At 35.1% G+C, this 21,716-nt stretch overlaps 1 protein-coding gene across 1 annotated transcript; it reads right to left on the reverse strand.

The window, feature by feature from the left end:
* Positions 1 to 2,801: 2,801 nt before the first annotated feature.
* On the reverse strand, positions 2,802 to 21,471 carry STRN3 (striatin, calmodulin binding protein 3). Its single transcript, XM_010160794.1, has 10 exons — positions 21,337 to 21,471; positions 16,409 to 16,542; positions 12,630 to 12,805; positions 12,450 to 12,497; positions 10,531 to 10,652; positions 8,731 to 8,898; positions 8,337 to 8,477; positions 7,410 to 7,517; positions 4,995 to 5,081; positions 2,802 to 4,883 (listed from the first exon to the last, which is right to left on the reverse strand). Exons 1-10 carry the CDS (start codon positions 21,449 to 21,451, stop codon positions 4,714 to 4,716), a joined length of 1,269 nt encoding a protein of 422 aa, XP_010159096.1. The 5' UTR covers positions 21,452 to 21,471; the 3' UTR covers positions 2,802 to 4,713.
* Between the last annotated feature and the right edge of the window lie 245 nt (positions 21,472 to 21,716).

Below are 21,716 nucleotides of genomic sequence, written 5' to 3' on the forward strand. Positions count from 1 at the left end.
TTTGTAAACAATGGGGCAATATTAGTAGTTTTGAACTTTGCCAAAACAGACACGGGTTGCAGTAATACTGATTTTAAAAAGGCAGGCTTTAACCCACACAGCTAGTACAAGACCACTATTAAATTCCTACCTGTAATCTCACATTTAAAAAAATACATATATAAGAATTCACAGCACTAATCCTTTAGTTTAGGAAGTTTTTAATTCTGCAATAAAACCATTCAGTGTAAATCAATTTTAAATTAGAGCATCAGAAGTCTCACAGCACTGTTAAAAAGCAACAGAACACCACAGGTATCCTTCATGTAACTGAAGACAATTGTGTGTGTTGTCTGTGTATTGAACAGTTGAAATTGCTACTTGCTAGAGGTCAATAAGCTGATAACCACCAAGATCTTAGGGTCCCAATGGAAAACATGAAGTGGAGCTATAGGCTTCTTGGAATCAGTACTTGCTCCTCCAGTTAAGAGTGCATGCTAGACATTTAATGTTACTCCAACATTACGTTATAGCATGACATACAATGAACGCAAGAATTGTACTGGCAGATGAAATGCCCTATCATAGCTCCTAGATGCTGTTGGTGTGCTGGGTCAGCTAGTGGTTGGCCAATGGTTGGCCTCCCCAGTTATTCTGATTCAGGAACACTGAAAATATCAATACCAAATTCAAGATGTATGGGAATTAATAATTAGAAAAATAAAAGCCTCACTGACATTTGTTCAGTTTGACATGCATCTGAAGAAACTAAACCATAGCTATTGTTAAAGCACACATCAGCAACTTTGTTTACTGTCCTCAGCAGACACATTTACATCAGAGGTTCAGTGAGTCCTGAAAACAAGAGCCTTATGATCTCAGCTACCTCACACTGCCTCCTTTTCATTACTAGAAATCTCACCAGAGTTAAATTAACTTTCTTAACTCCGTAAATATTCTAAAATAGAAGTATTTTGTTACTATACAAGCACTTTTAGAAAGTCTGTATGATTTCTTGGTGAGGGGTGGGTGGGTGAGTGTGTCATATTTTCATACCTTATCTGGGAGGAAAAAAAAGTTAAATCCAGCTGGGAAAATGAATGTATGTAGATCACCTGCCTTTTATCTGTTTATCCTCCCTGCAAAAACACCAGATGCTCAGTTGGGATGCAATTGTTTGAGACACCTTTCATGTGATACGGTAGGTAGAGGGAAGAGCAGTCAGCACTGTGTGACCAAGCAGCCTTCCACTGATTTTAGATGGGAAGTGCTAGGGAAGCATATAATAATAAAGAGTATGCCAGGACAGAGAGTGCTTAGTCTGCATATAAGTTAATTAACATAGATTAGGAGGAATGGACAGCCTCTGATAATCTGTTTTCCAGCTCACAGTTTTTCCAGTAGGAAAATCTACCAATTATCTCCTGGCAAATAAATTCTTCCTTAGGATTTCTAAATTAAGGAAGGTTCTTGATCAGGGCTTGTTAACACCTTTTTTCAAATGTATTTCATATTTATGTAGACAAGATGCTGGACTACAGTCACCACTGATCTCCTTAAAACAGTTCCCACAATAAAAAGTAAGATGGGGAGGAAGTCTGTTACATCAATCATACCCTAAATGTTAAATGGATTATGAAACACATTTAGAATCTTTCCATTCATATGTTCTGAGTGCAAGTCCTTTGGGTCTTACTTACAAAAAAGAAGTAAATCAGTCCTTTCAAAATTGAGATGTTTTTGCTAAATGAAAACATTTATTTCAGCACTATAATATTTTCCCCATCACCAGTACTACAGCTCTTCTGTTCTAAAAAAAAAAAAACCACACCCAAAAAAACACAAATAAAGGCTTTAGCATGTTATACCCCACAATAAATAAACTAAGATTGTATTAAAGACTATTGTCAATATTCAATAAATGAAGCCTCACTACATTATTTGATCTACTATGCATTAGTGAACCAAGATGACCGTAACAATTAAGGAAAATAAACAAATATTTTTGGTTTTATAATTTAATTTTTAATACAATTCAAAAAAAATAGGTAAATGTTATGTATGGCAATGTTTAATAAACAATCACATTTTATTTAAGCATTAAAATGCAGCAGTCTGGAAAAGCTGCCAGAAACAATGTTTGGCTTCAGAAAAGGCGATTATGAAATTACTTCCAATAAAATTCAAATACTCTCGTCTGTTGATTAGTTGAATGCTTTAGACTGGAAGGAACAAAAAGTGCAAATAAGCTGAATGTTACTTTCAAAAGTAAAGTCTTAGTGTCCTACAAGCAGTTACTGAAAGGCCTCACCTCAATCGTTGTGATAAAGGACAAAATTCTTCCAATCTCTATACAATTATAATTTACTGTAACATTTCAAACAACGTATTATTACTAAAACAAAATTAATTTCAGAATATAACTGCACTATTCCGCCTACCATGAGCACCTTTTTTCCCTTTTTTTTTTTTTTAAATCTAATTTGCTTGACATGAGATGGCATGAGATACATTCTCACTGCAAAACTGGAAACTTACATGGAACAACACAGTTACAACCACTTATAGGAACATGTTCCAGGTTAAGGTAATTTATACCTAAACATAATACTTTCACATGAAAACGTAAGATTCATAATGTGGTAGTTGGTCTCTGCTGATACACCTTCCTGGAAGTGACTCATGATAGTAGCTAAATGTTGACCTGCAGCTTAGCAGTTTGCAAAACGACTGCCCTTTTGTGCATCACCTTTACTGGAGGACTTGTAAAGAAACAGACAAAGGTTAATAGGCAACATTTCATATATGGGCAAATTTTAAGCATTCAAAAACTGCCATGATTCAGTGCCAGTTTGAAATAAAGAGTATCTTTCTGGCCCCTAAATCATTTGAGAATCACTTCATACAGAGAGAGAGTAAAATCCAGTCTGATTATCATCTTATAAAGGCTCTAAGAATACACTAGCAATTTTCAATTTGTTCTTGTAAAAATCTTTAAAATTATTGTGGACACATGTTCTTATATGTGGGTACTGCTGCTTGAAACTGAACAGTTGGTTGACATCCAGACAACTATTACAATTTTCCAAAAGCAAAGCAGCTTATAAGCATAATAAACAAATGGTCATTTTGCCAAAATTTAGAACTAATTTAGTAATTTGTAGAATGACACTTTCAAAATGTGCAACACAAAATAATGTAGCCAACAGTAACATACAGGTACACCATTTAATATTTATTATATGCATTTTATATACATTTTTTTTCAACAGCTGTACTTTTGCTATGTGGTACAATCTTAAAAATTTGCTGATTCATAGTTTGTAAAACAGAAACCTTACAAAACTCATCAAAACTCGAACTGATCAGAAAAGTTTTGTGGAAGACTAGAAAAAATACTTTATTGTATTAATCATGCATTAAACAAACAAAACCTTTAGTTACACCATAAACTGAAGCACATCTGAAAATAAAATAAAAGCAGGGAATAACTAGTCAAAACACAGCAGATTTATGAATCTTGAATCAACTACTTTTGTACTCTATTTGAAATGCAAATAAAAATACTTTTCACTCCAAAAGTTCTGAAACAAGGTTGTTTTTTGGAATCCACTCCATTCCAGGTACTTAAGCAGAGGAAAAAATTCTTGGTTTGCAACTTTAGAATTATCAAATGTCCCATTTTCTCATCTATTTTAGACTGTTCAAAGAGTGCCATAACAGATATACAGGGCCCTTTAACACACTACATAAAAGGATATAAAGACCAACAAAAAGTGAAATAAATAACAATAGGCCATTAGCAAGATGGGTAACCCTTGATAAATAAACTCGTAAATACAGTAAGATGTACAAAATATCACATAGTGATAGGATGCCCAGATTAAATTTTTTTTTTTTAAAGAGTTCATTCAGGGGTGTTAGCCCCTCTGTGTTTCATCTGAACACATTTTACAGTCCTTTATGAAGACAGTTATGCGATGATGATGAATTAGCATCCTTATGCAAGGACTTAGCTGAACTGTATTAGGCAAAAGAAGGGAAGAGTGTGGTTACACGGCAGCGGGTCAGTGAGATCTCTGTGTTTTAGGGTTCTATAATGCAGAAAAACATTATCAATACAATCTTGAGCACTGTTGTGACAGGCTAAATATATAAAAAGACTTATAAAAACTAGAATTTTATCCAAACATTTTGTGCAACTAATGCTAAAATATTTTAAGTTAAATTTCCTTTTCTTTAAAGCAAAATAAAAGTTTAAAAGGGGAATCTGTGGCATTCAACTGATAAACAGAAGATTACTAAGAGATGAAAAGAAAGCTACTCTTGGAGCTCACTTCCCCCCACAAGAGCACCACATTCCTAACCCTAAGGCAGCACACAGAGTCCAAAATAAAAGTCTTTTGTAAGATCAGACTCCACGTTTGCTTAAAGACATCTAAAGAACAGACATACGCCCAGTTCATATCCAGTCAAGGCTACAAATACTGGTTTTCGTTTTTTATATTTCTCCCCACCCCCACAAATACAGTAATTACAGTTAAATGAATGAGCCTGACATTGTTCAAGACGTGGTGACTTTTCACCAACTTAAACCTGCCCCACATAAAAGCCTTCACCCAGGCAGATCAGATGTAGTGTCTTATTGGTAACCTTATCATTGATGGCAGTGACACATTCCCTCTTTTTTGTCCAAACAGACATGCTGTTATGACGCAGGTTTCTTCTGCTATGTCACACAAATACTTTAGCAAGGGCATCAGCTCCTGCACTGGCAATATATGCTTTTGATGGATGAAATGCTACATCGTAAATTGATTCATCCAGCTTTTTCCTATGAGCTGTTATTTCTTGCACACACGTCTTGCTGTCCAAATTCCATAACCTAATGGAACAATCATGGCCTGTTTAGGAAGAGGAAAAAAAGACAAAAGACAAAGTTAGATTTGTCAGACACTTAGGTGTATCATAAATGCAAAATTTAAAGAGCATACAGAAGATTAAAAACCCCTTACTTCCAGACATTAAATAGATTCCATTAGGATCTACAGCTAGGCTTGTGACAGCATCCAAGTGAGCAACCATAGAATGGATCATTTTACCTGAAAGCAAAATAAACAGTGAATTTCCTCCTAAGTATTGTTTCTTTTAAAAATAACAACTCTCATTAAATGCAATACAGAATAACACACTTACTTAAGATTTCAATAGTATCAGAATTATACAATTTATTAGAAATTATTAAGTTTCAACTGCAGACTCTTGTATAAGCATATGGGTGTAAGGGGCACAACTCTCAAAAAAGCATTCCCATTATAAGCAGGTTTATTTAACCATATGGCATCTTGTAGCAATGGATATGAAGACCAATCCTAAAATGAGTGGCTGAGAACCTAAACTTTTAGTCCCTTAAATGTCCTAATACCTGCCTCAGTTGCACAGAAGTGTTGACAAAACTTTGTAAAAAGTGACTTGCTGAATCATACCAAAGGTCCGTCTAACTCTGCCACTGCCAGGAAGAAGGCTGTTGGTGATAAACCACACAATAACCTAAACACAAGGCAACTCTAATTGACACTTGCCCAGAATACTCTCCAGCTTCTAATAAACAACTGTTCAGTTATGACACATACCAGAGGTGTTATCTCTGCATTCAACTACTTCTAATGCATTCCTTTTTGGTGACCTCCATTTCCAGACATCTTTTAGCATCTCATGATGTTTTTTGAAATAAGTTCCAGAATGTTTAAATGCACATAAGAACCACTACCTCTTTCTGCTCTGAACCTGTGACCTGCTGGGGGTTATCAAGTGAATCTTAGTTCATGTATTGGAAAAGAGAGCAAATAAATCTCTGTAGGACCATGACCAACATGAAGAAGGTATATTGCCTTTGCCCAGTTGTCTGTCTTCCTGAAGAAACTAAATAGGCTGAGATTCTAAGATTGTTCCTGAAGCAGCTAAAAGCTGCTAAAAGCTCTGATCATCTTCTTAAACATTCTCGGAAGCGTTTTAATTTGGCTATTGAGAGGCTATCCCTTTTGAGATAAGGGAGACTGGAGAAATGTAAAGTACACATATGGATACACCAAAAATTTATGCAAAGCTATTAGCAATGGTCCTTTTTGTTATTTATTCCTTTCCTTATAATGTTCATTTTGCTATTCTAAACGCTAAGTGCTGAACTGACATTTTCATCCAACCTCTTCTTGTAACTTTGAGATTTTACCTTGAGTTATAACAGTCAGCCCAGTGATTATTACTTTATAATATAAAGTTCGTTTTTCCTTACATGCATTGTTTCACATTTATCTACATGGAACTTAATTTGCCTGCTCTTAAGTCTATTAAGATCTTCAGTTCTTCCTCATCAGCCTTAATCTTTAATACCCTGAATGTCAGTAAACTGTCAAGATACTGTCTGTCACCTGTCCAGACAATTCATGTTGTATTGAACTATTGCTGATCCCTCCAGGACCTGATAATTTTTTATTTCACAAAATGACTTTTTACTTCTACCTTCTGTTTCCTGTCTTTGACCTAATTATTTATTCATACAAGTTTTTTCTCCATATTCTATATCTTTGTTTCTTTAAAGTAATAAATATTAATTTCAGGACAATAATTGTAATGAATTAAATGACCACAATCCAAATTCATACATTCATGGCAGGTGATAAGGGGAAAAAAGCGTCATAGCTTTTTGCCTTTAAAAACGAGACCCAAGAACACCACTCCCCTTCCTCCACCCCCATCCAAACCAACCCAACTTAAAACGGGTTTTGCACACGTGCTTGAAGTCAGCTTATGTTGACTTTTTTATTTCCAACTTTGGTAGGATAACATGCAGAAACTGACCGATAATTTGACAAATGGGAAATAATGTTCATTCTTAGAATTATTCCCCAACATTTTTGTCATGACAGACTGCAGTTTTTCCCTATGCTTTTTTTTTTTCAGATCCACTTCTGTTTTATGTACATAGCCAGCAAGTTAAGTGTAACACAGGATTCCATTACTACAATGACTTTACAGTTATTTCTTGACATAACAGGTCTTAAACAATGTTCTTTATTAATGAGAGGTGAAAAACTTAACTGACACATGCTTAGAGTTGAAGGCACGGAAATTATGAACACAGGAAGAAAACAGCAGTCATATTCTATAACTTAGCAAAGTGCTAATGTCGAGAACCTTTCTGTCCCTTATCACTATCTCTGCTTGTTCTGTTTTCTGACTGCTTAAGTTGCAACGGATATTGCTATTTCATGGAATAGGTACTGAAAAGGTTCAATCTTACAAATACCAAAAGTTGTCTTGTGTAACGCTGCATCACTAGTAAGTTTTCTACAAATGGATTCTCCATATGTCCATCCAAGATTTATTTTAAATACCTTCATGCATACAAGTTAGATTCTCTTTATCCTTACCCGTTTTGTTGTCAAAAAATTTGATGTGTCTATCTTCATGTGCTGTAATGGTTACAGGAAGTGTGGGATGACTTACTACCTTGTTAATATGATTATTTGATTGTACACCTGAAAATAAAATTTAACAAAAAATATTCACCTGCCTTAAGGAAAGGATTAAAGTTTAAATGAGAATGTTTTGGCATTACACTTTGGCTTACTATATTAACTAATATTATATAAAAAAGATTTTATGAAGAGCATCAACAAATCTCTACTAAATCATAGCTTTTTGCTTTACAGGACAGGGCTAAGACAAATATATCGTAGCCAATGTACTGTAAGGTAAAAGCTGTACAAGTGGTTTATACACATGAAAGATTCTTGAGAGAGCTAGCAAACAAACCAAGCAAGTACTGCAGGGCAGCACTAGCCAAGTAGAAACAAACTGTGGCATCTATAATATGTTTAGCACACACCTCTTACTCCTTGACATTAAAAAAGATTGAAGTCAACCTAATCTATTAGATTGTCAGACACATTCAAGTCTGATTTCAACTTAAAGAAACAATTAATGTGTGCAGAATCCAACACTGAACTAATGTTCTGCTTAATTCACATATTTACTTATCTTAATATCCTCCATTTCAAGGCTATATAATTAAAACTGTGTTTTAAAATGCAATTCAGAAAACTGAAGCTTGAGAAATCTTAGCTTAGAGAATAAAACCCTGTCAACTTTCACTATCTCTAACCACTTTCAAATCCTGCTAATCCACAATTTTTTCCATCATGTCTGTTCCATGTATCTTTAAGCATCTAACCAACTTTCAAATTGCTTGATTCAGGACAGGAGTAAAACTTTTTCATTTAATTCACCATATAATAAAACTTGGATAAAGTTACCTCAACCAAGATGGATATTTAACACACAAGAGCTTTACTTGCCAGATTCTACTTGTGATGAAAGCATTACCACTGACTGGGATGTTTCTAAGTCATAGATGACTGTGCTGCCAGTGTTAAAAGATGCCACCATATGAGCAGGGTCACAACCTATAAAGTCAACTGATGTAGGTATTCCATGCTCTAGAAAGAGAAAAAATGTCTTAGAATGAAAAACTTAAAATTCTTGACAGTTTAAACATTTAGTTTGTTTTATATTCATACTTTAAAGAAGAACTTCACTTCTTTCTTTAGAGTGAAGTTACAGCACCATGATCTCTTTATTAAAAGATCTTTTCCCTTTAGTCCTGTTACGTAGTTTTTAATGGAAATAATGAGCCTGGAATCATCACCAGCTGCGTCATAACAGATTTTCAAAAGCACTGCACAAACTTACCTTTCTCTCCATTGTAAGTGCAAATACAGGGCATTTTTTCTGGGGGGTTCCATAATCTAATAGTGCCATCTGCTGAACAAGATAGTAAGTGATTCTTTACACCGCTGTAAGCAAGACCCCAGACTGCATCTGTGTGACCGATTAATGTGCCAGCTAGAACGTTTGGCTCTGGAAAAAAAAATACAGAAATTAATAAATTAAACCTTTTTAGTGAAGAAATATTTGTATATCAATATAAATTAAATTGCACATAAAACAGTCATATACACCCCCACCACCACCACCACACAGCCCTTCTGCAATAAGCAACTGTTAGAATATTACACAGGTCATTTTGCACAATCACTGCCAGCTTTCTCAAAAAAGCCACCAAAACGCTCCCACCTCCCCCGCCCCCCCAAAAAAAGAAAAACAAACAACCCTCCCCATCAAACTAATCCAACTAACCAAACCCAGAATGATACACATTTGCTACCACCTCCTCTCTGAGGCACTTGCTTCTTCCCTCCAAATTCACTGTCTTAAAGATGCTTGGTCACAGCCCTTCACTGTACAAGGTGCAAAAATACCTAAAATATCAGCTTTCCACTTAAACACTGATGCCTAATGCTGGTTTTACTCAGCATGCTCTGCTGACGCAGGCACATGACCTAAAACTTCAAATCACCCTAATAATTAAGCCAAGATTATTTCTGTTGTGCAACAGGCACACACACTCTTATTTTCTTTTCCCTGATACTTTATACTTCTCTTTTATAGAGGGGTTTTTAATCTATTCTCTACCCAGCTTTGAGTAGAGAAGAAAAGATAAATGGAAAAGAACAAAGACAGATAAATCACTACAATTTAGTTCTGCAGGAAATTAAAAACAAGTTGGTCTTGCAACCCAAAATCCTACTAACAAGCTTTAGGGAGAAAAAACATCCTATTGGAGCTCTCTCTTTTAAAAATAACATTGTCACTTGAGTAGACACAGTTCTGTCTGAGGCCCATGAAAATTATACCAACAATCCTATCTGCATGAACATAGCACACCATTTTTAGTGATTTGACTACACTGAACAAAATTTTAGCAGAGGTGTGCAATTTGAGCTATATATTGGTTTTAAGGTGTAGCAGTCTTCCTAAATCAGTGCAAGACAGCACTGCTTCCCACCCCTTCCCATCTCACTGCCACAAATTATGCAGCTTGAGTTTTGTATTAGCTCACTCATTATACTGACACAAGGGAGAAAGGAAGACATCTTGACTCTGTCCTGTTCAAACTTCAGTCACCCATGGAACTGCACCCTTAGAATTACACTAAACACAAAATGCCGATCACATCAGCAATTGCAGGAGAGTGATGCACAGTTTTCCAAGCAGTTATCAGCTCTTTAATTTTAGAGACATCACTTATGGGAAGTGAGATGCAAATCAGAAACATGGGATATAGGAAATTCTCAGAAAACTAGGGTTAACTGTACTCAAATTCTATCAGAAGAAATAATAATTTTAAAATTTGGTATTTTGGTTCAAAGTAATCATGCTTTTCAAAAATAAGAGTTAAGATTAATTTTTTATTTACTGTTTAAACCTCAGAAATTGTATGGAACTGTAACAGGAAGACTGGCAAAGTATGTCACCAATGCAAGTGAGAATAAGTAAGGTTTACCACATGCAAAGAGTTGAAAACACACAATGTTATTGATAAACAACAGCTATATGTCACAAAAGCTCCAGAAAACAGTTTAGCAACACGCAAAAAATGAATTTTGAAGATAACGGTCATGAGTTGTTTAACTTTTAAAAGGTACTCACCATAGGTATCATATGGATCCACGTTAGGGCTAGGCATGTTCCACCACTGGATGGTTGCATCAATACCACCACTGAAACACTGTTCTCCATTGGAACTAATTGCCAATGACAATACAGGTCCACTATTGGGAGACAGAAAAGTTTATTGATACTGCTTGCAGACAGAAGTGAAAATTTGGCTATGTACTTTAGGAAGAAGAAAATTGGATTGGATTTAGTAGTTAAAAAAAAAAGTCTTAACAGAATTGTAAGTCTCAACAAATGATACCAACCTCTATTAAAATATTCATAACATTAACTAAAACTATCCAAATTCAGGCAATTCAAAGACCACCATTTTATTTTTCAGAAGCAACAGTAACTATACCTAAAAATGGTGAGTTTTTATAGTGCATCTATGCCAATCTAACAGCTACCTGTGCTGAAAGAAGTGGTTGTATCAGTTCTGTATCAAAGCTTCCCCAAACGTTACCTTTTGGTACTCAGTAACAGAAGCCCAAACAATAGCCCGAATTTAGACAGAGAAAGAAATCTCAAGGAGAATTCAACTGGTCAGTGACCCTCTATCAGTCAAAGAACATTTGTATTTAAACATAAGGACAAATTAATCACCCAGCCCTAGGGAAGAATGTTTCACAGTTTAGTTAGTAAGTGCAATAAAAAGACATTATGTTCTATCAACTATGTGGCTTAACGGAAGGAGAAGGGTGACAATATGTGTAGATTTCCTAATACAAACTACTGATTTTTGTGTGTGTGCATGTTTTGTTTGTTCATTTGTTTTTTGTTGAGGCCAGCACAGGAAGTGTTCTCCATTTCCATACTTATCTAAAAGCTCTTGTGAAGCTAACCTGCTACTGGGTTGGATACTGGATCTTTAGTTATATAAGTGAAGTAATCTCAAACTCCTGTGAATGGCTACAGGTCTCACATTTTTATCTTGCCTTCTTATTGAACGGAATCAGCATTCAAGATTAGCAACTGAAACTCAGGCAGTAATAAAGCACTTAAAGGGAGCTGAAGAATTACTAGGAGTTTTACAAGTCCCAGCTCAACTTTTACTAAATTGTTTATCTGAGGTTAGTGCACTGTCATCATCTGTCACAACAAAGATCTTTCATTGTTTCAGACTAGTTTGTGCAATCTGCTTTCCCAAGATCCTGGGCTGGACTGCAATCAGAAATTAAAATATTCATTATGAACCACGATCTGCAGCCAAACTTGCGATGGGAAAGGAGGAGGCCTGGGTTGATACTGCAAGAGAACTAACTGTAGGTACCAGAACTTCACTCAGGTATTAATCAGCTTTTCGACTACAACAATTATCTCACTGATTTCCAAGTTCCTCCAGCCCTAAGGCATGTGTATGAATTAATACCCATGCCCTGTCTACTGCTTTGGCCTCCTGGCAATGAAATTTTTTCTCTTATTCTTGTTGATGCCCCTTAAAAACATTCAGAACCCTCTTAGACACTTGCCTGATTCCCTGATCTTTCACTCACTGAATCTGCATTCAATAGGGTGGGGTTTTTTTGGTCCTGATCTGTACTTTTAACTTGTCAGACTTCTATCTGAAGACACTAGGCAAGACTAATATATTCTACCTTCTTCACATATTATATATAAAATCAACTGTACAAGAATTGGGCATCATTCAGGTCATTTCACTGTAGTCTTCTACAACCTCTCATTTCCATTGCAACTAACCACACTTGCCACTTCCTGTTCTTCTCATTTTATCACGGACTGTGCAATTCATGACAGGAACTCAGGATTTACCTGTTTTTACAACGTATAACGGACCTTGTCTGTACGATGTAAAAATAGAATACATTTGTGGCTTTTAAACTGAAGCATTCTATGAATCCACGAGATAACGACAATACGTTTATCAAGCATTAGTCATATCAAACACTTACATGTGGGCCCTAAATGTGTAGATAGGTTCTACATCTAAAGAGGCACTCCTGAAAGAGAAAGCAAGAGCTATTACACTACATGAAATCTCTACTGAAAAAGAGTGAAAACAGCTAAGAGTTTAATCAATTGCAAAGTCATTTAAAACACAACTAATGCTTTATAAAAACGCATATACTTACTTTTTGGCAGGAACAGTTTTCTGCAAATTCCAAAGTTTTAGAGTATGGTCCTCAGAGGCTGTAACCAGCACAGGCTCTACAGGATGAAAAGCTAATGCCCGCACTCCATCAAAATGACTGCGCAGCGTGTACTTAGGGTTCCATGTCTTTCGAAAGGCATCTTTATTAGCTGGCAACTTAAAAGAAAAGGAAAGGAGTAACTTTATCTTCAGTATAAAAATACGTATAACCCCCCCGTATTTTAGGAAAACACACTCTTTTTTTAATTCAGTTAATACATGTTCATTCTTAAGTTTGCATTTATCTATGATCTGCCTATATGCATCTATAGCTCCCCTCTGGCATGCCAGATAGCCTGCAATTCTTCTGTTGTAAGTTTCATTTGTCCCAGAGTGGAATGGAGAACAATGCTGAATACATAGACAAGAACCCTTGATTTTCAAAAACTGATTTTAATGCTTTTGTGCAATTATACTCTAATTCTTCCTCCATAAAAGTTGCATTGCTTATGTTCTCTGCAACCAAGGAAAACATTACAACTGTCAAAAGCTCATTTATCACCTAAACACATTAAAAATGAGCTTCAGGTCCCTAGTGAGCGACTTAAATGAGATTGACAGGAAACACAATCCTTCTGCACGTGAAGGTATGTACACAGAAATAGCTAATCCATATTGCAATACAAGTTTGTCACTATTTTAAACATAACGTTACATACAGAGATTTTCTGAAGTCTTTAATGAGTTTTAAATTTATTTGTGAGACAATAACTTAGTTACATGAAACTATATACATAAACTTTACATTTATATATTGTGAACATCCATATTCTTAACCTATAAACTGTTAAGATAAAAACCCCAAAATTACATCTGCTTAATATTAATTACAGGTAACTGAGGAAAGTTACTATAAAACCTCAAAGTCTTCTAGGGACTCTAAGAGACGAATTTGGAGCTCTGAATACAATTTCTATTATGCGGAGTAGACCCTTAAAAGACTACATCCCACTCCATAAGTAGAAATACACATGCCAGTAATTTTCTCTTCCTCTCAAGTAATTATAAAGAAGGTTGAGGAAGCTGACTTCAGTTAGATGACCAAAATTAGCAAACAAAGAATGAATGGGAACTAATCCTATCCACTGCCTTACACACTACCTATTCATCACGTAATTGTTAAAGCACATTTCTAAGCTGTAGGCCAGAATCTCTCAGTATCCCAAGGTACTTTCAGTGATGCTATTAAGAGATTAAAATCTCCCATAGCTAATAAAAATCTTAGTACCTTATTATCTGGCAGGACTGAAAATAAAAATCAGATCGCAACATAACATATATCTATTAAGTATTCTTGGACTAAATCCGTATCTTAAGCTAAATTACCACTACTTGCTCAAACTAAATTTGATTATAACCAAAATAAATAGAAAGGCTCAGACAATAGAATTCACTGTTTTGAGTTACAGATGTGCAGACACCTGCCTTTCCTTATATCAATGTCATTTTCTGGCCTAAGTGCAAACTATACCAAATTTTGATCAAGAAACAAATTTGTTCTGCATTGATCTTGATAGATTTCAGCCCAAACTCCTTAATTATTCACCTCCTTGAATCTAAAGTGGATAAAGAAGGAAATAAAAGAAAGAGAGGTATTTTTCTAGCAGACTCCCTTGATATTTTTAACCCTCATGTAATATATTCATCCACCTAGCTAACTCATGTTGCCTCATGCACTTGTGGTGATCTGGGGCTTAGAGAAATTAAAGCCAGACATTTTAAATAGCAGTGGTTCACGTTAGCACTTGTTATGTCCCATATTAGACAGAGGACCTTGATTCTTTGGGTGTGAGTGAATCAACACCACACTGATTGCTTACAGTTGTGATGAAGACTCATTCAACAAAAACCAGGACTGAATACAGTGGTTCTTATTTAAATTAATAAAAAAAGTAAAAGTAGTCATTAAAATCTTTTTTGTTACAATGACTGTTGCATTGGCAATTTCATACTCGGCAGTTCAGAAGAATCTGCTAAAATGCAAAGTCCAGCATTTACAGAAGAAAAACAAGGCACATTTCCTATGTTAACTATAGCTTTAAATCCTTTTATAAAACTGACTTGAACATCTTGGTTCTTTTAGAGGACACCACATACACCTTACTAGAAATCTAGTAATATAAACCCCATTTTTTTTTGTTTAGTTCTTCTGCCGCATCTGTGTTCCCAATGAATCTTGACATCCTTACTGTAAGAGAACAGCTGACATGTCTTTTCAAAAACAGAACCTTTCAACCTCGAAGAAAAAAAAGCTAAAGTGTATCTTAAAAAAAAAAAAACAAAACACATCAGAAAAAGAGTCATGGACTCCGAAAAAGTATCTCACATTTATAGCCTTTGTAATCAGCAAATCCAAAATATGCCAAAAGTGTAATAGCAAAGAAGTAAAACGTGACAAATTTTTTAAGCTGTGACATCTCAAAAGCCTCTCAGAACAGAAGGCATGGACACACTGCCCCATTGAGTCCTAATGTTCTCCTGTAAATGACAAAAGATAAAGTTGCAAGATGACAGACTACGGAACCATACAGCTTCACTAGCTCCTTCTCCCTTTTGACCTAAACTTAGTTGGACTTAACTAAACAGGACCAAGTGACCAATCCTTCATCCCAGTCCCCTGTCAAACAGCCACAGAATAGATGATTAGAACAGTAGGGTCTACCTATAACAAGAGTTGTAGTTCCCCCTCACTCCCTGCCTGAAACCACCCACCAACACCCAAAAAAACCTGTCTAGGTCAGGAGACACAAAATCCTTCACATGTCCTAACACACCTTTACCACAAAATAGCAAATTAATTTGCTATTAAACAAATAGCAAATAAAAACCAGACAAATCATATACCACAAGAAATTTCTAAACAGGTTAGAGGAACAATCAGGATTGGAAATGCCTGCTTCATAATACTGGCTCAAGCTAACCTAATGAAAATCCCTTGCTTCTTCGTTTTGTTTTCTTGGTCTGTATGGGAACACAGGCAAGCAACCTATTCATTCTGCCTTGTAAACCATCAGCAAAGCAGACTGAAAGAAACTATATCCGAGCTAAACAAACAAACAAAAAAGGCCCCAGAACCCAACAACAAAATTAAAACCAAAACAACCGAACAAAAAAAGACACTAAGGAAGGAAGCTCTTCCTCGTCCCTGCAGTCAAAAGAATCCTTAGGGCATAGTAAGCAGACGTTTATCTCCCTATCTCAAACAACTCCTCACCTACAGCAAACAGAGGAATTGGAAAGCAATAATAACTGTAGGAAAAATCTTTTAAGGTTTTGATGGGTGTTTTTTTCTTGGTAATGATGTGATTGATTGGAGATTTCCAAATTTAGATGCTCTGATAAATGAGGACGCACAGCATTTCACAGCTGGTCCTACACCAGCACAACACCACCCTCCTGTGACACTCCGTATCAGTGTATAATTGCCATTTTTGTTCAAACAAATTCAAGTTAAGACATCAATCTGTATTTTATGTCATAACACATTCCCCCAGTGGCAAAATCTGAATTATCTAAGTAGGAAACAAACAAGTCATGTCACTTAATTTTGATTACCCAAATTAATTAGCCCATTCTGAAGGTGCTCCCTCCTCCTTCCAAGTCATAGTTTTTGCTAGTGAAACCTCTGTTCGTTGCATCCGTAATGTTCAGGGTGGGGGATCCAACTACTATTGATTAAATTAAACTGTATAAATAATTTTAAAATAAAGTTGCACTTACATCATAACTATAGTCTGCATCATTTGTTACTGTCAAGTCTGCAAGGTCTCCAAGGCCCAGTACACTTAACAACACATCATCAGAACCCATAATAAATGACTTGCCTCCTCCAGGTGGAAACGTTATTGGCTCAGCTATGAAGAACAAAACAGTTTCTTTAAGTCTCAATGTAATAATTCAAACTGATGAAGAACTGCATTATTCATCACTTAAAAGCAAAGCATAGTTTAAAACTGAACTTGTATTTACTACATACCACCCCAATTAAAAACAAAAGAGAACAAGATGACACGCACACATGTGTAAACACACACACATTAAATACACAATTCTTCTATCTTGCTTTTTCATTTGATTTCAGCTTACTTTACAGAGGTATTCAATACGACTGCTAAGCAACTTGACTGACATTACTTCACAATGCAATATCAAATACATGTCCCAGCTCTCCAACATCCCAGCTAAATATTTCATTCACTACACCATGCTATCTGCCTTCTATCTATTTGCAAGTAAGTCTCTGTGCTTTATATTAGTCCAATATATCTACTTGAATGAGTAAGTATTTTTTATTTCTCAGGCTAAAGATGTTTCTCCTGCAAAACGTCACTTCTACTTTGATTTTACAGATGATTAAAACACGAAAACATCTGTTATTCATTACGTCCCTCTTACTTTCTCAGCATGATTTTGGATTCTAGTTTAACATACACCCAACTGGTATTTATCTTAGCTAGCTATGCCTCCCCAAATTAAAATTTCACATTTCTGTGAATTATAATTTGGAATTAACACAAGTTATATGTAACCACTCATTCTGAATTCACATCTGAATACAGTTTCAAACCTGCACCCATATTCTTTAAATTCTTCAATTCTGTAAATGTCCTTCTACCCACAAATATCAATTTAGCCATAAGGAATATGATTAAAGGCTGAAACACTGTAATATTTCAGCATATTTTAGAAGCTGCTGTTATTTATCAGTATTTCTTTCCATGCAAAAACTGTGACATGCGTTATGTAGAGTACTTAAACTTTAGCTACGTGAATACTTTAGCTAAGCGCAAATATCCACAAAACATGTTAAATCATATCTGACATCCTTAAAAATTAAACCTACTTGACTTTTGGATTTCACAAGTTTGGAATAGAGAGTTACGGTCTCACTTTAATGCCACCCCTTGTTCCTAATCCTCTCAGAAAAACCTTGAAACTCAGAGAAAATAAAATACCTAGATCTGAAAAACACATCTATATCCTGGTTTTTGTCTTATAAAATCAGTTCTAAACGAGAGAATAATCAACACATTCCTATTTTGAACATGCATCTTCATTATTCTGTATCACCACTATCTGAACAGTAACCTAAGCGATAATCCACTCCATCTGAAGAAAAGTAACTTAAGAGCAGGTGTAAAATTAGCCTGGCATCACTACTATGGCTATGCAAAGAGGAGCCAGCCCAGCTAGATTTTAAAAAAAAAAAAAATTTAAAAAAAATCACTTCTCAAGAAAATATAAGTTCTAATGCTTGAGAACTTCTGTACTACTAAAAAAAATATTAACTTATTAGCACAGCAACACAACTGTATGTGAGAATCTAAGAATATAATTTATATAAGAATAAAAACTGTGTTCCTGCAATTGCATAAAAACAAACAACATTATCCTAACTACGCACAGTTGCCACATTTTAAAACATTCACAATCCATACAAAGGTCTTGACTCAGAATACATAAATTTAACAGCCCAAAATAGCTTACCATGCCCTTATATAAATAAGCTTTTCACTTCCATTAGTATTATACTAAAACCCTCAATTTGACAGTCTATTCCAAAGCACTCATATATCAGAAAAGGCCATATTCCTAGAAAACATCTAATTATTTTCCATGTTCCTACCTACTTCCTTCATTATTGGGTTTTTATTTGGGGAGGTGGGGAAGTAGGTGAAGGAGGGGATACCCCATCCATGCTTATTAGAGGAGATCAGAATTTCTAAGGATTGATTTCTTAGTGAATGCATCTGAGCTGAGCCTAAAAGGAGATACTAACAATACTTTATATGAAGCAAGAAATAAAATACCATCACAAACTTCATCTGGTCAAACTTTGTGAAATCCTCAAATGATTAACAATGAGCCCGTCAGTTACTTCAGGGACCAAGTTTTTCTAGTTCTTTTCTGACAAAAAAAGTGTGATTGGAAAAAAATAAGAATAAAGGCTACAAAAAGAAACAAGGTTTTTTTTAGCAGTGTTTTGGGGTTTTTGTTGGGTTGTTGTTTGTTTCCCCCTGTTGTTATCATCATTATTTGGTTTGTGGTTGGTGTTGTGTGTTTTTTGGTTTGGGGTTTTTTTTCCTCTCCTTTTTTGTCTCCCAGAAAGACTTCAGTACTTCTGTTTGGAATTTCCAAAACTGTCTTGCCTCTACTCTCTTGACAAGGTCCCAGTCTCCCAAATACCTACAAGCCAAATCTCCCAAGTCATAAAGCAGAGCTGCTAATCACTGGGGAAAGGAGGACATATACTCATTTTAATTCTGATAACATTTTCCATCTCTGTTATGATGCTGTGACTCCTATTTCATCTTTAGGATAGGTCCACAAGATTTAAATAAGCCCCTGAATTTGACAATTTCTTTAGGAAATTTTTGTCATCTGGCCTTAGCAGATCAACTTTCATATGCTTTATACTAAATGTGAGGCACTACGACATTAAAGGTCTATATTACAAGTTTATCGAGCTTTATTTGTATCACAGACAAATATACCTTTATTTAAAGCTTCAAAATAAATGCTATCTGAAATTTGGAAGCATATGTCTCAATACTAAAGTTGCCAACATGTATAAGTTGGTACAACTGCATTTTAATTTATTCACACATTTTATTATTATTATTTTAAAATAAGACATATTCAAAGTTTAAAAAATGATTGCAAGTTGTTTTCATAAAAAGGCAGAAAAGTAATACAATAGAAGATGTGTGACGTTATAACCACTAAAAAAAGACCCAGAACTCCGCATTATCAAAACCAATGCATCAATAGACATATGGAAAAGGTAAATGAATTATTGAATGCTTTCCATCTTTAAAAAAATCCAAGCATTTTTTACTCACACAGTACAATATTATCCTCATAGCGTAACACATATTTAACAGAGTTTGCAATCAATAAATACAAAGTGAAAACGTAAGTGATTGTACAAGTTCATTTGTAGGTGAAACTAGGTGAAAAAAATGTAATGATTAAATATTTGCTTGGCCAATCCTAACCAGCACGTCTTACCCTCAAGTTCTTGACATCATATTAGTTAAGTCAAAATCAAGCATTAATATTTCTACAGTCTGAAACTGCTTCAATCTCTAATCAAATATGTATGTTCATATATGCTGTTGTTGTCTGTTACACAACAGGGACATCTTAATCTTGTTTTCCAGTACGTTAATACACAGTACATCAGAAGCAGCAGTTAATGCCTAAGCAACTAGCCATTACTGTTATTTTTTTTGTCAATCTATAGCTTGATACCCCCACGATGTATAGACATTAATAAAGAAAAACAACACATGGAAATAGTTCTCTGCACAATACACTGGAGGGAGAATCACGGTACAAGTTGATCCATTTCTGAAAGTCATGCAATATGGTAAAATGGAAACCCCAGTTTCTCATGGCCAAAACTAAAAGTGTAATTACAGCATAACAAATTTCTCATCATATTTAAGCAGGGACTTGAATGAAAAAAAAAAATCCCGCACCCACAGACAAAACCACAGACCTTTGAAGGTATATAAGATATATTCTCAGCCTATCACACCCATAGTTTACTATCCTCCCTAAATCCTCTCCTACCCTCAAAAAAAAAAAAAGAAAAAAAAAGTGAGCTTAATAAGACTTTGTTTCCTATACCAAAACAAAATTATCAACCTTGCAACTGTAACGCCTCAGAGTGCAGTATAAACCTTACATACAGTCACAAGAACACTGTGTCTTGGTAACATTCAACAGCACAGGCTGGTGTGTCCCAGCAGGAAAGCCTAAAGTTGCTTGAAAACTTAGCTTTTAAAACACAACTGAATAAATAATTGAGCAAAATTGCATTTTATGATACTGAAGTATTTGGCCTTGTTGACTAAAGACAGACCTAGAAGGAATTCAAAGACTTGTTTGCTTGCAGCTTTGCACCATATAGTACAGATAAAAAACTTAAAAAGCCACATAGTATTCAGGAATAGAAGTTCCCAAAGATCAAAATTAACACTCTATTATTCAAGTTTAAAAGTTAAGCAGGAATCACAATAAGCATGTATGATGGTAGAGATATTCATACTACTACTCTTAATGAATAAAGCTCAAGCTACACTGATAACTGAAAACAGAAACACAAGAATCCTGAAACTGAAACTAATACTTTGTAAAGCAATAAATAATGTCTCTATACACTTGGGTATATAGACTAAGAGAATTTTAAAAAAGAGAACATTTAACATTAAACTTGAGGAAAAGCGACAGAGTCTCATAAATTAAATATCTACCTTAATATTTTTTCACTTTAAAATGCAAACCGTGTATCAAGCATTAATACTCACCTTTTTTCCCCCTCAATCAATAACACCCTATTTGTAAAAGGTTTGCTAGTGAGGTGGTGGGGTGGTATGGATGGTCTGCAAACAGGGATTTAATAGTGAATAGTTTCAGAATATACCGCTGTACATGAAATTGCCTAAAAATACTTATGAAATAATGGTGTGACAATAAGCCGCAGAAACTCAAGCCATTCTCATAAAATCACTTGGGAAGAATTGCAAATAAAATAATGATGTGGCAATTGCATAAAGCTTTATAGAGGGGACAGTAAATTACAGTGTGTGCTTTCTAAAAGAAATGTCCTGAAATATAGTAAGTAGCTGAATTTTTTGTACCTTCCTCTGCTCTTGCACCTTCATGATCAGTCATTCTAGAAGAGGGTGACCTAGATTGATTAATGATTCCTGAAGGGATGTGGGGTATCTCATCATCGCCCAGATCAGCTATCATGTCGTGAAGTTTTGTCCTGTTGACTCCTGTAAATTAATGTCAGCAGCAAAGATTCATTTGAGAGCTACCGCTTGACTTGACTGAAGTCTAAAAATCCATTAAATTACTAAGAATCATTACTGATGGGACCTCCTTAAAATAAATACAATGCTTTGGTTTTGTCTTTGTATATTAATAGAATTGATCTTTTGGAAATCAAAAAGATTTGTTAATACATCAAATCTGAAAACTACATGCAAACAGTTTTAATTCACTAAATCAAACA

This window comes from Eurypyga helias, unplaced genomic scaffold, assembly GCF_000690775.1.
Source record: "Eurypyga helias isolate BGI_N326 unplaced genomic scaffold, ASM69077v1 scaffold26281, whole genome shotgun sequence".
NCBI lineage: Eukaryota > Metazoa > Chordata > Aves > Eurypygiformes > Eurypygidae > Eurypyga > Eurypyga helias.